Genomic DNA, 17,762 nt, shown 5'->3' with positions numbered 1-17,762 from the left:
GTAATCATTTTTATTGTGAAAATAAAACATTCGCCTATTTAACAATTTCTACGTGATTCAGTGACATATTCATCATGTTCCACCATTATTGCTGTCTTTTGAAATTATTCCTCCACAGCATGAATGCAATTTCCTCTTAGCAAAAGCCCCCTTTCCTCCCTTCCACCTCTGGTAGCCACTAACAATCTTCGGTTTCTGTATATTTCATATAAGTGAGATCATACAGCATTTGTCCTTTTGCAATTTTGCTCAGCATGTTTATTGACTAAAGTTGCTTGAGGGTACCACATGACCAAAATAGAACTTTGCTCCCAAACCTGGTTTATATCTGTTCTCTATCTCAAATGGGCACATACCAACCAGTGTTTTAAACTATGATCCTGGAAAACAATCATTTTCTCTCATTCCCCATATCCAACCCATCAGTTAGATCTATTGCTTCAACTTTATCTTTTAAATACCTTCTAATAAGGTCCCTGGGTAGCACAAACGGTTTGCAATTGACTAATGATCAAAAGGTTGGAGTTTGAACCCACCTAGTGACGCTGTGGAAGAAACGCCTAGTGATCTGTTTCCTTGAAAATTAAAAAAAAAAGTCATTGAGTCGATTCCGACTCACAGTGACCCTAAAGGACAGAGTAGAACTGCCCCATACGGTTTCAAGAAGTGGCTGGTGGATTTGAACTGCTGACCTTTTGGTTAGCAGCCATAGCTCCTAACCGCTACACCACCGGTGTTGAAGATTATAGCCAAGAAAACCATAGGGAGCAATTCTACTGTGTAACACGTGGGGTCGCCATGAGTCAGAACTGGGTTATTTCTACTTTTCTACTACCAGAAACCCTGGTGGCACGTAGTGGTTAAGAGTTCAGCTGCTAACCAAAAGGTTGGCAGTTTAAATCCACCAGGTGCTCCTTGGAAACCCTACATTTCTGTTCTGTCCTATATAGGGTCGATACGAGTTGGAATCGATTCGAAAGCAACGGTTTGTTTTGTTTTTTTTTTTCCTACTACCTACTTTTCTCCCATTCACTATTACCCCCCCCCCAAAGAAAAAGCCACTTGCCGTCAAGCCAATTCCGACTCATAGCGACCCTATAGGTCTATAGGACAGAGTAGAACTGCCCCATAGGGTTTCCAAGGAGCACTTGGTGGATTTGAACTGTATCTCTTAACCACTACACCAGCAGGGTTTCTCACTCTATGTTACTACTGCCTTAATCCAAGCTAACACTTTTTGATTTAACTACTACAACAATCTCTACTATTAATCTTGACTAGCCTCAAAGAATTTTACTCTTCCTCCATCTCCAATCCTTTCTCTACCCTGCAATCAGGACCATCTTTTCAAAATGAAAATGTGTTGATCACAAACACATCTCCTGTTTAAAATGTTTAAGTGATTTCCCAGTGTCGCGGGTGGGAGTGAATCACTAAAGTGGTCGCAAGTGTTCCAGCCTCATGTTGTTCCATTCTTTGCCTATTTATTCCACATGTGCTTTCTTCAGCCTAGAACGCTCTTCATTGCATCCTCCATGCTGTGACCGCCAACTTTGCCGTCATAATCCTTCATGTTTCATTTCAAACCTCATCTCTTCACTTCCCTGACTGCAACAGACCGTCAGGTTTCTCTGTTACATATCCATAACTTTCTGTGTTTTTATTTAACATATTTATTTAATATGATGAATACCCATCAACACCTCACTCAACCCGAGAACGGCAACATTTATAATAACTCCAGTTATTTTATTGTTTCTTTCGCTAAACTGTAGGCTTCATGAGAGCAAGAAGTTTTCTATTTTTCTCTTATATCCTCAGGTCTTAGAACAGTGCCTGGCGCATTAAAGGTGGTGAACAAATACTGGTTGAATGAATGATTGAACGAGAGAAAACACAGAAAGCTACAACAGATAAACCTAAAATAGTCTAATGATATAGCTAACTTTACATGAAAAAAGTGAAATAAGCCAAATAAACCGACGTAGTTTGTCTAAGATGATAAAGGTAGTTTGTGGCAAAATTGGAGTTCTTTATTCCCTTGTGGCTGATTAACACGCACACCACAATCTATGATAAGCCAGCCATTCGTCGGGCTCTGACTTTTAGGCCCTAGCTGTACAACAAGGACAACTCATATTGTCTAAATCCATTTCTGATCTAGTCACACTTTCTTCGTCTCTAAAAAGGACCAATCCCAGTATGCAATGCAAACAATGCGTTAACAGTCGCTTAGAAACCACAAGTCCCGGCATGCCGTGCTCCCGAGCACTCTCGGAAGTGGGGCTAGGAAAAGCCATTGCATTCTGGGAGTTGTAGTCTCTCGGGACTGGCCGCTCCTTGTGCACCCTCGGCGGCCTGCGTTTGGAGAAACCCTACGGGGTGGCTTAGAGCAGCCCAAGGGCTAGTGAGAGGTGCCGCCCTACAACCTTCGCCCAGGGCCCGGTGGCTGGCTCCGCCTCTTCTCGAATCTTTTCCCCAATCCAAAATGGCGGCAGAGGTGGATTTTGGCGACCTGGAGCTGTTCGAGGCGTTTGACCACCCGGAGGAATCGATTCCGAAGCCCGTTCACACCCGCTTCAAGGACGACGACGACGATGACGACGAGGAAGAAGAGGAAGAGAATGGGGTTGGCGACGCGGAGCTGCGGGAGCGGCTTCGGCAGTGCGAGGACACCATTGAGCGGCTCCGCGCCGAGAATATCCTTCCCGCTCGTGGGCCCTGTCACACGGGCGTGTGGTCGGGGCTTTCCTCGGGGAGTGGGGCGGCGGAAATTCCAACAGGGCCGGAATTCCAAGTAGTTCCTCTAGCCCCGCAGGCGGACTGAGAATCTGGGGTTCGTGCTGCGTAAACTGCTCCCGGGCCTCGGCGCCACTCTCGCCTCTTCTGGGGATCCCTGTCGTGGACTAGGGTCGCTCCTCCCTCCTGATTTGTTTTTTTAGGGTTATTTTAGACTGTTTCGACTGTTAGATGGTTGAATATTCATTCACCAGTATTCACCACTTCTTCCTCACGCTGTGGGTCATTATCCGATTTCATTTCTTTTGCCCCTAAGCTACAGTTGTCTAGCAATCGCGTTATAGTTTATAGCAGGAGGTACCGGGTTCTTAGACCTGGGCGCAGATCTCTTTTTAGGGCGGGGCAAAAAGCTAGTGGTCCTAAATGTGCAAAGTTGAGGGATTTAAGGGTTCCGGGCATGCAAAGAAAAATGGTTAAATGATGAAGTCTGGGATTCGTTTTAGATTTCTTCCACTTTGAGTTAGCTTCTGTGATGAAGATAGATTGCAACCCTGTGGGAAAAACGCGCCAAATAAGTTTCCATTTTCCTTCAGTTACATGATTACAGCTTTTGTAACAAGATTTGCTAGTGTGTTTATTTACATTCTTAGAGGTGTTTTTTTGTTTTTTGGTTTTTTTCACTATACATGCAGATAATTTTAATTCAGGTAGTTTTCCTTTTAAAGTTTGAAAAGAACCCTGAGAGCAGTTTAGGAGTCTTTAAGTTTAGTCTTTAAGGTTTTCAAAGTCAGATTTTTTTAAGATGCCTTTTTTCTCAACATTTTATTATGGAAAATTTCAAAATACAGAAAAGTTTAAAGGATTGTACAGGGATCGTCGTAGATTCCACCCTAGATTCTTCAATTAACATTTTGTTAGATTGTATTTGCTTAGTTTCACTTATGATGCTTTGACTTGGAAATTTTTCTTAAGTAAATGAGTAATTGTTGGCTGTTTAACTTTTGGCTGGAATACCATTATTTGTATAACGTTTTTGGTTCGTTCTGTTGGTCTCTCTTGAACCACATGCCCATGTCTTAGAATATATGTTCAAAAGGATGAAAATTTAAATACTTAGGGTCCATATGCCTACCAGCAAAACAAAAGCTCAGTAAATGAGTTCTTCTGAAGATATGTGTGGGTCTTTTAATGTGTATAATAACATTGTGACACCAAAAGTGAGACTTAGTAGTTGAATTTTACCATCTTCGTGATTCTTTACACTTTAATGATGGTTTAGAGTCCTTGGAGCCCTTGTAACACACTGGTTAAAAACTTTGCAGCTAACCAGAAGGTCAGCAGTTCAAATCCACCAGCCGCTCCTTGGAAACCCTGTGGGGCAGTTCTACTCTGTTAGGGTCACTGTGAGTCATTTGGTTTTGGTTTTTGGTTATATTGCTTAACAAGTAATAACATCAAGAACTTAAAAGAAAACTGAACATTCTGACTCGACCAAGGTACGAGGCCTTGAAATTACACCATAGTTGTTCCTTATTATTTATCCTGATATTTCTATTTAATCACTTTCTTTGAAAAAGAATGTTTAGGATTTTTGTATCATGTTTATTTGTTCAGCATACTTTTTTTTTTTTTTTTTTTTTTAACGCAGAGCATTGATCCTTTCATCTTAATTTGTAGGGGTAAGAATTTGAATTCTCATAACTGCCCACTGAGCTTTTCAACTGATTTATTGGGTGAAAGTATTTGTGAAATACAATCCAGAAATTTTTAACTTAATGTTCAGAGCAGCCAAGTTGTCAGCCTATATGTACCTATACAATAAATGTTTCAGGGAAGCTAGAAATGAAATTACAGTGTTACTCTAGCTGAAGATTTATTTACACAATTAAAATGTATACCTGAGGTTGTTCATAAGTAGAAACAATGTAAGATATGGTGCTTTAGAAGAAGAAGTAGCAGGTTTTGACAAAAGTAGAGGAAGTAGATTTGCATTCAGGCATCCAGTTTTAACAGAAAATTGAATGCTGGTGTCCATTAACATAAATTCATTTAACAGGTCACTAAATTTAAAAATATGTTAAAAGTATAAATTCATTATGTAGAACAGTATTCTCAAGCTTACAGAATTTGAGACTGCCACGATGTAGTTTCATACACTTTTTTAGGAGCCCTGGTGGCACAGTAGTTAAGACCTCGACTGTCAACCAAAAGGTCGGCAGTTCGAATCCACCAGCCGCTCCTTGAAAACCCTATAGGGCAGTTCTGTTCTGTCCTATAAGGTCACTATGAGTCAGAATCGACTCAACGACAACGACTTTGGTTTCATTGTGTGTGTGTGTGTGTGTGTGTGTGTGTGTTTTGTTTTTAGTACCAGCTGGGATAACCAGCTATATTGGTGACTAACAGTTTAAACTTTGAAATTTCAAAGTATTTCCAAAACCTTCCCCATGCCCAATCCCTCCTTTCTCTATTTGAGCACATTTCGTGGCTCTAAATTCATTTTTGATGAGGTATTAAATATATTAATTACAAGTAGGACTCCTTGTAAAAGTCATAATTTTTGTAGATTTAAAAATATTTTGTATCAATTAGCACAAATTTTCTAATGGAATTAATTGCTTACACATGAAATACATACTAGAAAAGGGTGCTAATCACCTGGGTTCACATGATTACAGCGTCCTAGGGTTTGGTAGTTTTTAAGAAGAAAGTATCAGCATCATAAAAAAAGGAAGAAATTATCTAGAATTGGTAATCTCCATGGTGTCAGAGTGATAAAGCATTCAACAGAAAAACATGGAAGAATGAGAAATAGAATTATTTGGATAAAACGTTATCATAAAACTCTTGGTTTAATCCTTATATTCTGAACTGTCATAACTGGAAGCATCTTCTCTTTTTTGCAAAAATAAACATTTAAAAAAAATTTTTTTTTATTGTACTTTAGGTGAAGGTTTACAGAACAAATAGTTTCTCATTAAACAGTCAGTACACATTGTTTTATGACATTAGTTAACAACCCAACGACATGTCAACACTCTCCCTTCCGGACCTTGGAGGACCTTTTTTTCTTTTTTTTGTGAAAATATACATAGCCAAAGATACACGATCTCAAAAATTTCTACCTGTACAGTTCAGTGGCATAGATTACGTTCTTCCAGTTGTGCTGCTATTCTCGCTATCCTTTTCCAGATTATTCCATCACCATTGTCTCCAACTCACTGTCCCCTAGGCTTCCCATCAAACCATTTGTTAAACATTTATTTTTAAAAACTGAAGCTTGCACATGTTGAAACAAGACCCTGAACTTTTTCGTATTTTACTTTTATTTTCGTTAATGTGAACAATTCCAAATACAGACTGATTCATTTCACTTGCTAGACAGGTAGAGGAATATGGGGCAGATGAGAAGAGGAGGAATTGGAGATTCAGCTGGCACCACGTTGCTGAAGGGATATATCGTAGGTCTCCGGACTGCCTTCTAGTTTTATTTTTTGCAGTATTTGAAAGTCAAATCCGGAAACAGTTTACTTTTTACAACTCTGTTCTACAATCTTGGATTTGAGATATTTAGTGCAATGTGTGTTGCCCTTCAAGAGCCTATCCATTTATAAAGTGTTTCATGTTCCTATATACTTCCTAGCAGAAATTCACTAGATTCTTTTAGAAGTATATGTTCTTGTAACCTGCTGGTATGTCTAGATCCCCCTTGCTTTGTAAAGAAACTAGTGATTAGGTAAAGAAGCTTTTTGGGTGAGAGCTGAAAGATTAACCAGTTTTTCTTTTTTCCGTTTTTTTTTTGGTGAAACATTTTAAAATATATATTAAATAATGGATACCACTGTGTAAAACAGCTTAGAGTAAGTAGAATTGGTGATAACATGTATTTTCCTATTCTTGAGAAAAATTCAGTTCTTCATGGTTTTTTATCTTACTTGTAAAAAATTAGATGATCTTTGGTACTTAAGAATTATAGACGTTATATGTTTACAGTACATATGCAAGTTTTACTCTGCTGAGAATATATTTTAACTTCTGTTTTAGTGGAATATTGGTGAACAATACTAAGTTAGATGGACCTTTATTACAGATTCTCTTTATGAACAATGCTATTTCAAAGTAAGTAATTTTTTTTCCTTTCCTAAATATAATGAGTTAATGTGTTTGTGTATGTCTTCTATAAAATTGCTGTTTTCTTTTGCGCTTGAAGTATCTTTATTCTTTTACTAAAATGTTCCTAAAGTTAAAATTTATGGAATAATGATTAAAGTAAGAACATTGGAGTCAATACAGACCTGAATTTGAATCTGGACTCCTACTTTCTATATCTGTGAACCTGAACAAATCATCGGACGTTTCTGCACTGAAAACAGGATATGAATCTTAACTAAAAGCACCTATAGGTGTTTCTGGGTGGCACAAACGGTTAAACACTCAACTTATAGCTGAAAGGCTGGCAGTTCGAACCCACTCAGAGACACCTCAGAAGGCAGGCGCAGCAGTCTGCTTCCGAAAGGTCACGGTCTTGAAAACCCTATAGAGCAGTTCTACTCTGCACACGTCGGGTCACCATGAGTCGGAGTCATCTCGACGGCAGCTAATAACATCAAAGAGCCGAGTAAATAAAAAACCAAAGCCAATGCCATTCAGTCGATTCCCACTCCTAGGGACCCTAGAGGATAGAGTAGAACCGCCCCATAGGGTTTCCAAGGCAGTGATCCTTATGGAAGCAGACTGCCATGTCTTTCTCCCGTGGAGGGAGCAGCTGGTGGGTTGGAACCGCCAACCTTTTGGTTAGCAGCCATGCGCTTAAACGCTGCCCCACTAAGCCTCCTTCTGCTCAATAAATAGCATCTAATAAAAACAACCACCACCACAACAATCATAATGTTAACCATTTCTCTCCCAAGATAATTTTTTAAATATCGTAACTAGAGCTTTGTAGCCTTCCAGCGTGCTTGGGTCTGGGGGGACTCCCTGCCTTCCTGCAGTGCTTGCCAGAGTGTTCTGAAATGGTTGGAGGGCTCGCCCCATCCCTTCCTCAGAGCATGGGCATAGACATTTCAGACAGTTGCTTGGCCCCCCTGAATTGCTTAATCAGATTATCATCTTATATGCTGGGCAAAGTGAAGAGAATATATGTAGTGTTACTTGTGTGCCAGGCCATTACCTGCTTCTTCTCAGCAGAAGTGGAACCTGAGGCTCTGGGGGGGTGGGGAAGCTGGATGGTGATGAGTGTGGCATCAGCAAGGTGCTGGGCACAACTGGGTCCTCATACTGCTTTCTCCATCTTTCTAGAATCTGTATCTACTGTTACTCGTGACAGTCCCACTTCTACACCATATACCTGGTGTCTCGCCTACAGAAATCCTAGACTGTCAGAGCTAGAAAAAACCTAAAGATCACATAGTCTATGAAGGGGAAGCTGATTCTGAGACCTTGTGGCTGCCCAGTGGCAGCCCAACAAGGCCTGGGCTCCCTTGGCAATTTCTGGACTGAGCAATAAAGATTATTTCAGGAATGTGGCTTTTCACTTGGAGGAGTAGAGAAAGTAGACCTCAGTATTTTTTCTTACATTGCTTTTTGGGTTTATTTTTTCCAGTTTATGATTTATGTGAGTGTTTCCTTATATTTGCATAAAGAATCTGGGAGGAGGCTACATAAGGACTGAATACATTGTTTGCCTTTGCGTTGTGGAAGTAGATGGCTAGGAGACAGGATAGGAAGAAAACCTCATTACATAACCTTTATTTCTTTTGAATTTTCAACTATTGATGTGTATTATCTATTTGTAAATTAAGTCCATAAAATTTTAAAATAAGATCATTTTATTTTTTGAACAAATATTTGGCAATCATAAGCCAAGCACTTTACTGGGTTGTCATAATCATTTCTTTAACTTGACAACAATGTGTATCTTTTCCTAAGGAATAGGTTCCTGAATGTTACAAAGAATCAGTGATTTGATAAGCCTCTAAAAACAATAATAAAATTTACATATGGCCTCTTATAATATGCATAAGACTTCGATCTATTACATGTTTTTCTGTGTTTGGGTTCTGACCATTTTGTCCTCTTATGCAGGCAATATCATCAAGAAATAGAGGAATTTGTATCAAATTTAGTAAAAAGATTTGAGGAACAGCAGAAAAATGATGTGGAAAAGACTTCCTTTAATCTTTTGCCCCAGGTATTTCAAACTTAAGAGAATTTAAGATTAGTAGGTTATTCTGTTCACTGGCAATTATTAGGCCACAGGGATCCTCTTATCAAAACCAAAAGGTTTATTGAGATTGTTTCTTCACTTCCCACTCTTGAACTGGTGTCCTAGTTCACAGTCTGGCCGATACAGCCATCTGGCTTTCTTTTGATTGTGGCTCTTTTGGCCGGGGGAGTCATATGCAGACCTGCTACACGCAAAAGTAAAGCCTGAGCACATGGTTTTGGGGACAGAAAGTTAATTTCAGGCCAGGAAAAAAAAACAAAACAAAACTGTATTTCTGGAGTTTCTAACAGATGGATTCTTTTATAAATTATTGTGAAAAATTATAATTCTTTTATTTAAAACTGACAGACTCCTGTGTTAAAATAGATATGTTCTTTTTTTTCTTTCACTTGTTTAAAAGAAAATCAATAGTGTCCCCACAAAAGTCTTGAGAATGTTATTCATATGAATATTAGACCACATATATCTGTAAAAAAAAGGAATCAGAATTGTGTTTTCTGGCTTTTTTGTTTTGTTTTGTTTTGCTTAAATTAAAAGTAAGGTAAGTAGAGTCTCTGAAATAACCTAAAAGAAAAACTTTTTAGCTATTTATCCTCGGAGGTTGGAAAATGAAGTGTCCTGATTAAATTTTTTGCCTATCACTTTTAGTTTTTACCTATCATATACAGTTTTTAGAGAATCAAGGAACAAAATACATTTAACAATATAAAAATATGAAATCATGATGAATATTATTTAATTTTTGATCCAAAGAACACTTCAGAATATTATAGTGTCCCAAGGGTTGTTACGAACATCAGTATTGACCAAAACAAACAAAAAACACCTGTCGCTGTCGAGTCAGTTCCGACTCATAGCTACTCTATAGGACAGAGTAGAACTGCTCCATGGGGTTTCCAAGGAGCGGCCAGCTGGTGGATTCAAACTGCTGACCTTTTGGTTAGCAGCTGTACCTACCACTTAACCAGTACACCACCAGGGTTTCCTCAGTATTAACCAGTAATGTGAAATTATATATGTTTTCATCTTTCTAGTTATCTGATTTCAAGATAAACTAAAGTCTCTGGCCAGTTTAAGTGTTCAAGTTCCATCAATGTTCATGAACACAAAAGGCATAGTATATGCTAATGCCTCAGAAGAGGCGGTCTTTGTAGACCTTTAATCTTTAAAATTTCCCACTGGTGAAATTTCTTTCATAGACATCTCTAGCTTAACTTCTAAACTCACTCTAATTATGACAGTGATGGCTCCAAAATACTGTAGACTCTGTTGGTATCTATTAGAAATTAAAAGGAGTGTGTTCAGATCCCTAAGGTTGGAAATTTTAAAAATCGATAACCCTTTGTAACGTGTGTTTTTTCTTTGTATTAGCCATCCAGTATCGTACTAGAAGAGGACCACAAAGCAGAAGAACCCTGTGCCATTACAAATAACACAGAAGCTTTTAGTGTAAGTTTGGGCATTTTGGTTTTGAATTCTGCAGATCTGTGTTTCCCATCCTTTGGTGGTTGGGTGACACTTAAATAATGAAGTGGTATAGTCATATGTCATCAATGATCACAACATTCTTTTGTTATGTTATTATGAATAACAGCATAGCCTTCAGACTCTTAATATTATAGTCTGCTTTTTAATAACTATTGCATTGTTTGCTGGAAGCACAGTAGGCATACTTTGGAGGACTTTGTTTTTGTCCTGACCTCCTTGCATTTATTTCCAAGGACATGGATGAAGATACATGTTTGTTGAATTTACAAGTGACGTGAATATGAGGGATAGCTAGCTAATATGACAGACGGCAGATTTCAAAGTGCAAAAATTGTAACAGACTAGAATAGTGGGTGAAAACTAGAAGAAACTTTACAGGGATGAAGCTGTGTTTAGGCTAACAGCCGTTCAGTACATGCAGACTTTGCTAGTGTCAATACCATCTAGTGATGTGACTCTGCAGCTTATCATTTTCTTAAAAAGATAATGTAATCTTGGATCCTATTAAAGAAAGACTAGGTTTCATGCTTATGGGTTATGCCCCATTGATACACCATGATTTTAATAACACTGGGCTGCTGAGATGATGAAGAGCCCACAAACCTTCTTGAAAAGCAGGTTAGAGATGCAACATTTCTGCAGATAAAAGAAAGGTTGTTCTTTGCATAGAGTATTGTTTTAGATCATCCTTTATATGCCAAGTGGCAGAATTAGGACCAGTGAGTGAACTGGGTAGAAGAAGACACATTTCAACTTAACTTTTAGAAAACTAAAATTCCTTACAATGGGGATGTGAAAAATGAAATGATATGTCCCATTAAAAAAGAAAAAATTAAGTGAATTCATTGTTTACTTCAAAGAGTCAAAGACTGAGATGCCGTCAGGGTACTTTAAAGAAAGATTTCTAAATTTGAACTAGGTAACTTTTCATTTACCTTCTAACTCAGAGATTCTGGGATTTAAAGTGGCACCTTCCTAGAAATGGGGGAATTTCGTTTCTCGATTTAGTTATTTAGCAAATACTAATAAGTATTTACTGAATGCTGCTGTGTACCAGGGACTGTTCTAGGATCCAGCAACACAGCAATAGAAAAAAACTAGGTAAAGCCCGTGTTCTCTTTGAATTATATTCTAGTGGGAGAGGCGGTGCTGTAAAGCAAAATAAAGCAGGCAAGGAGTTAGGAAGTAACTGTGGGGTAGGGGCTTTTTATAGGAGTGGTTTAGTGACAGCCTTGCTGAGCCAAGAGCTGAGTGAATTGAGAGAGTGAGCCTGCTGCTGTTAGAGTAAAGAGTATTCTGGGCAGTAGGAAAGGTAAGTGGGAAAGCCGTGAGGCAGAGGCCACCGCATCCGTCTTGGTTACTGTGTACCAGGCGCTGCTCTGAGCTCATTACAGATGCAGCTCATGAAGGTACCGTTACTCTCATTTTACAGATGAGGAAGCAGACACACAGGCAGTCCCGGGTTACGAACGTCTGACTTATAGGCAGCTCGTACTTAAAAACGGACTGCCTTAAAGCCTAGTACATTAAAAATTGGACTTAAATACAAACAGTCGTCTGTAATAACGAATGCACACACTACTTGGTGACTCTCATGACAACATTATGCAGTTTGGAAGTGTTTCTTAAGTGTTTTATATGCATAGAAAGGTAAAACGTATACTATATTCTAAGACTAACATTTGACTAACTGACGCTAAATAAGAACTGTATCTACCTATTCCGACTTACCTACAAATTTGACTTAAAGACAGGCTTAGGAACAGATCTTGTTTGTAACCTGGGGACTGCCTGTAGAAAGCTAAGTGGCAGAGCCAGGGTTTGAATTGAGGCCATGTGACTCCTGAGTCTATGTTCTGAATCCCTAGGTTGCCTTATAGGCCATAGTGAGCACTTTGGATTTTACTCTGAGTGAGATGAGAAGATATTGGAGGATTGTAAGTAGAGATGTGTCATGATATGATTTGAACTTTTAAAAGAACTGGCTTCTGTGTGGAAAATAGTTTACAGGTAGTTAAGTGTGAAAACCGGAAATCCGATTAGGAAGAGAAAATGTTGGCTTTGACTAGAATGATGATAGTGGTGGTGAGAAGTCCTTAGAACTTGGATATGGTTTGAAAGTAGAGCTAATCAAATTTGTTAATGAATTAAATGTAGAATCTGAGAGAGAAAGAGTAGTCGGGATGACTCAGGTGTCTGGCCTGAGCACCTGGAAGAATGGAGGAGGAGCAGGTTTGGAGGAGGTGGGAAGTCAGTTTGATTTTTAATATGTGGGTTTGAGATGCTTGTTACACATCCAGGTAGAGCCGTCAAATCAGCCCTTGGATACACAAGATTGGCGTTTAGAAGGATCGGGATTGGACATTTGGGTGTCATCAGTATATAAATTATATTTCATTCCCTGGATCCAGGTGAATCACCTAGGGAGTGAAAGAAGAGAGGAGGTGTAAGGACTGAGCCCTAGGGCACCCCAGTATATAGACAGATCTAGCAGAGGAGAGTGAGAAGGAGCGGTCAGCAAGGCAGGAAGAGAACCGAGAGAACAGAGTCTTGGAAGCCTAGGGAAGAAGATGTTTCCAGAAGGAAGGAGGAATCAGCTGGGCCAGTTGTTGCTGGTCAGTGGAGTGAGATGAAGACAGGACTGTCCATTGAACTGGGATTCACTGGGGCTGTTGGTGAACTCATCGTCAACAAGCTGAGTGCAGTAACAGGAACAAAAGCCTTCCTGGAGAAGTTCAGGGGAGAATGGCAGTATCATTTAGGAAAGAAAAAAAGGGGGGGGATTGTTCTAGATTAAAAGAGACTAAAGAGATGTAACATCTAAATGCAATGTGTGAACCTTTATCAAATCCTGGTTGGGTGGAAAAGCTATAAAAGGCATTTTGGGGACAACTGGGAGAACTGAATATGGGTTGGATATTAGATGACATTGGAGAATTATCATTGTCTTAGGTGTGACAATGGTATTGTGGTTTCTAAGAGGATGTTCTTATTCTTAGAAGATATACACAGAAGTGTTTAGGGGTGAAGTATAATGATGTCTGCAACTTTCAAATGGTTCAGTAAAAAAGTGTATATGTGTGTGTGTGTGTGTGATGTATGGAGAAAGACATGCACAAAGATGTGGCAAACTATTAATAATGATTGAATTTAGGTGGAGGGTACATGGGTGTTCATTGTACCATTCTTTTGAGTTTTCTATATGACATTTTTTCCAAAAATAAACTGGGGGCAAAAGAAAAAGAAGAGAGAATGGGAGGAAAGGAAATGGAGCCGTTAAATAGAGACAACTTTCCTGAACGTCTTGCTGTGAAAGGGAAGCAAGGAGATGGGAAATGGGAAGGTCAGGGCTTTTATTTTGTTTGTTCTTGTTTTAAGTCTGAAGAGAGTGAGCCGGTAGAGGTGATCTAGGAGGGAGAGGGAATCTGAAGGTGTAGCTTTTACTTACACGTCAAAATCTGGCTCATGTAATTAGGGAGTTGATGATTATTTCTAATTTCATCCAAAAATAAATTGTTAAGGCAATTAATCATATTCTTACATTATTCAATGTCTTTTTTCTTGCTTAAATAGCAATATCTTTTGACTTGTTTTCTGCAGGTTGTAGGAAGTGTCCTGTATTTTACTAATTTTTGCCTTGATAAATTGGGGCAACCGCTTCTAAATGAAAACCCTCAGCTTACGGAAGGATGGGAAATACCCAAGTATCCTACATACTGAATGAAGATCTCTTGTGCACCTTGCCATTAAGTTCACCTTTAAAAATTTTTTACCAAATTTTGCAGACTATGATAACTATTCCTTAATAAAATTCATTAAAGGTACCAGCAAGTCTTCAGCCAGATTGTTTCTCTAGAAGGGCAAGAAATACAAGTAAAGGCAAAAAGGTTTGTGTGGGGAGTTGTTTTTGTTTTATCCTTGTGTTTTTGTTTTGTTTTTAACCAAAACCATAAAACCTTTAAACTTAAAAAGTAAATATTCTTTATTACTGGCTTACTATAAAGTAAATTACAGATTAAGATAGAAGTTTAATATACGTATTTAAATCGACCATCTGTTTATTGGAACTCATTGGTTCGCGCCTAACGTGCCTGGGTGGGTGGAAAGGTAATTGTTGCTGTTGATTTCACTGCTGTCTTGTAACCACCTGCCTCTTTCCATGTTACCTGAAGGAACTCTGTTATCTGTTTGCCTCAATTCTTCTGTTATTAACCACTGTAAAAACCCAAAGAGGTAACAGATTCTGTCAGGAACATAAGGGTTCCTGGGTAAAAGACTATGCACCGTACTGCCAAGTACGGGAGGTATAGATCAATAAGTGCATATTATTATTGGAGATCTTAGTAATTTGTGATCTACTTGCTTGTCTCTCTGATAAAGTTTGCTGTCGTAGGGAATTTTATTGATTTGCTTTTATATTTTCATTTACATCTTGAAAATCTTTGTCTTTTGACCAAATAGGCCAAAGCCCCACTGTTTCAATTGTGGTTCGGAAGAGCATCAAATGAAAGATTGCCCAATGGTAAATTTTTCTCATATAAAAACATGTCTTTGAACTGAAGCTTTCCCTTGTTCTTAGCACGTTTATAGAATTGTGCGATGTGAAGAAACTTCATGTGTTTCTTTCCTGTAATCCTTTCATTTGAAATCTTTTCAGATTTCATATGTTTATATATTAAGACATCCGTTTTTTAGTTTTTTACAAAAATTGTTTATTACGGCGCTGTCTCTGTGTGGGATGTGTGTAACATTATGAGAGTTGGTTTTAAGATAGTTTATTCAAAAAACTTAATTTTTTAGACACATGACATAAAATCATGTGTTTATGTTGTAATAATACTGAGGAAATAAGTGAAAGGAACTGCTTTTCTTCCTTGCTTATTTTCCTAAAATATCCACTCTTTTACTAATGTTGTTCCTTATACATTAAAACGGAAATAATTGTTTGCTTGACCTTAAAAAAAGTGCTTATTTTTATTTAATTTCTGAAATATTTCTAAACTACTCTTTCAAACGTATTATGACACCATTCTTTTCAAACATGTTGTGATCTAGCCTCGGAATGCTGCTCGAATATATGAAAAGAGAAAAGAGTTCTTGGATGCCTGTGGTGAGGCAAACAATCAGAATTTTCAGCAGCGGTACCACGCAGAAGAAGTGGAAGAAAGATTTGGAAGATTCAAGCCAGGAGTTATTAGGTACCTCTGTCATTTCACCATAGACACGTCATTTTTCCCCAGTATTTCAAACATCTTATGTATCTTCAGGGTAATTGTCAGTATATAAATCGACTCTATCAAGGCCCTAAGTACATACATCAATTCATTCAAAAACATTTATGGACATCGTAACTGTGTATTTGTATGCCATATATCATGGTACTGTAAGACAGAAATGTTTTCAAGTAGCAATACGATATATTTTCATCCAAGCAATAATACAGCATTTTTCTTCCTCTTTTATTTTTATTTAGTGAGGAGCTTCAGGATGCACTTGGGGTGACGGACAGGAGTCTCCCACCTTTTATATATCGAATGCGCCAACTGGGATACCCACCAGGTTGGCTCAAAGAGGCTGAACTGGAAAATTCAGGGCTTGCACTCTATGACGGAAAAGGTGTGTCAGATTCGATAAGTCAGCTTAAGTGTTACCTTATTTCTTTTTTAAATTGAAAGACTCACATCAAAATGTAATACAGATGTCTGGCTGAGTTAACCAAAAAATAGCAAGATGATGTTTCCTCTGTTTTGCAAGGAAGTAACTGTAACTTCAGTGAGCAGGTAGAATGACTAGATGGTTATCTGGACTTGCTCAGTGCCTCCCCAGCCCATTGTAGAGATTTTCCAGCTCATCCTCATAGGTTCTTGCCTGTTTCAGTACTTGCCTTTCGAAGTAATGGCAACAGACGTATGTCTGTCAATGCCAGGGGAACAGTACAATTTAAACCCGTTGCCATCGAGTTGATTCTGACTCATAGCGACCCTATAGGACAAGATAGAACTGCCCCATAGGGTTTCCAAGGAGAGGCTGGTGGATTCGAACTGGCAACCTTTTGGCTAGCAGCCTGAGCTCTTAACCACCGTGCCACCAGGGCTCCATCAATTTAAGACTACATAAATCCTCAATTATAAAATTATACAATTTAAGACTACATAAATCCTCAATTCTAAAATTAAACAATTGAAGACTATGTAAATCCTCAGTTCTAAAATCCCTCCTATGCAGCTACCTCAGATCTGCGTGCTCACATGTATACACAAGGAAATACATACAAGGATATTTTTGTAGCATTGAATATGAGAGTGAAAAATTAGAAAGAAAAGCTCTAAAGGGGAATGGCTACATAAACTTCGGTAGATCTGGGCTGTGGAATACCTATAACATTTAAAAAAAGAGTATAGGATAAATTCCTATAAGCTGACATGGCAAAATCTCTGGAATACTGAGTGAGAAAAAGTAAGTTTCTGAACAGCTCACATATGATTCCATTTATCTTAAAAAGAAAAAAAAGAAAAAAGAAAAGACAAACCTACATGGATGAAACAGTGCTGTATTTTCTCTGAAGACTTGTGTACTTAAAAAATATTCTTAAAAGGTTTGGGCCATTATACGAAAACTCAACAGTGGTTAACTGCTGAGAAAGGGAAAGAGGATTGGGCTAAGGACTTTAGTTTTACCTCTAATGCTGCCAGTTTTTTAAGATGAAGATGTGTCCATGTGTTACTTTGGTAATTCAAAATAAAAATGCGAAAACAAAATTTTTCACAAGTCCCACTCTCTCCCCCAAATAGCACCAAAAAGATACTTGGCATGGTCCTCTTAATGTGTCCCAAAGTCTCAGTAACGTTCAGACTATCCCATACTGGCATCTAGCAGTAGTAACACCTTTGATGGTCTGTAATAGATGGTGCTGATGGGGAGGCAGAAGCTGGCGAAGTACAACAGAATAAAAGCGTCACTTACGATCTCTCCAAACTGGTAAACTATCCAGGTTTTAATATATCTACTCCCAGAGGAATTCCAGATGTAAGTATATTGTTTGTTTCTTTATTCTGGGATGTAACGTTATTATGTTAAAGATTGTTCAGCACATTAGCTTACGTACCAGTTACTGTTACATGAAGAAGTAGATACAGTGGTAGATAGGAGGTAAAATCAAATGACGAGATTTGTCTCCCTAATTTTGGTATATTAGCTTTTCAAATTTTAGGAAAACGTATAAACTCTTAAATGTATATTTTTAAAAGTATATTTTAAATACTTTAAAATCTGGGATGAATATAAAATGTTAACATTGAGGGAAACTGCA

At 38.3% G+C, this 17,762-nt stretch overlaps 1 protein-coding gene and 1 non-coding gene across 5 annotated transcripts in view; both read left to right on the top strand.

Annotated features, from left to right (window-relative positions):
• Window positions 1-2,348: 2,348 nt before the first annotated feature.
• Window positions 2,349-17,762, top strand: part of ZCCHC8 (zinc finger CCHC-type containing 8) — a 26,512-nt gene continuing 11,098 nt past the window's right edge. Inside the window, exons 1-11 of one of the 4 annotated variants that reach the window (XM_023739209.1) lie at window positions 2,349-2,699; window positions 4,193-4,235; window positions 6,784-6,858; window positions 8,824-8,929; window positions 10,337-10,414; window positions 14,054-14,157; window positions 14,275-14,340; window positions 14,915-14,975; window positions 15,509-15,651; window positions 15,927-16,069; window positions 17,358-17,479. In XM_023739209.1, coding sequence (XP_023594977.1) covers window positions 2,489-2,699; window positions 4,193-4,235; window positions 6,784-6,858; window positions 8,824-8,929; window positions 10,337-10,414; window positions 14,054-14,157; window positions 14,275-14,340; window positions 14,915-14,975; window positions 15,509-15,651; window positions 15,927-16,069; window positions 17,358-17,479 — 1,152 coding nt within the window. In that variant the 5' untranslated portion in view covers window positions 2,349-2,488. Of the gene's footprint in view, window positions 2,700-4,192; window positions 4,236-6,783; window positions 6,859-8,823; window positions 8,930-8,958; window positions 10,415-14,053; window positions 14,158-14,274; window positions 14,341-14,914; window positions 14,976-15,508; window positions 15,652-15,926; window positions 16,070-17,357; window positions 17,480-17,762 lie in introns of those variants that run through there. The other 3 variants (XM_023739211.1, XM_023739212.1, XM_023739210.1) reach the window with 3 other exon arrangements.
• Window positions 7,679-7,812, top strand: LOC111822122 (small nucleolar RNA SNORA9). Its single transcript, XR_002825399.1, has one exon. It is a non-coding gene; the product is annotated as a small nucleolar RNA SNORA9 (small nucleolar RNA).

This window comes from Trichechus manatus, unplaced genomic scaffold, assembly GCF_000243295.1.
Source record: "Trichechus manatus latirostris isolate Lorelei unplaced genomic scaffold, TriManLat1.0 scaffold00131, whole genome shotgun sequence".
Lineage (NCBI taxonomy): Eukaryota > Metazoa > Chordata > Mammalia > Sirenia > Trichechidae > Trichechus > Trichechus manatus.
This window is presented reverse-complemented; position numbering and strand designations above follow the sequence as displayed.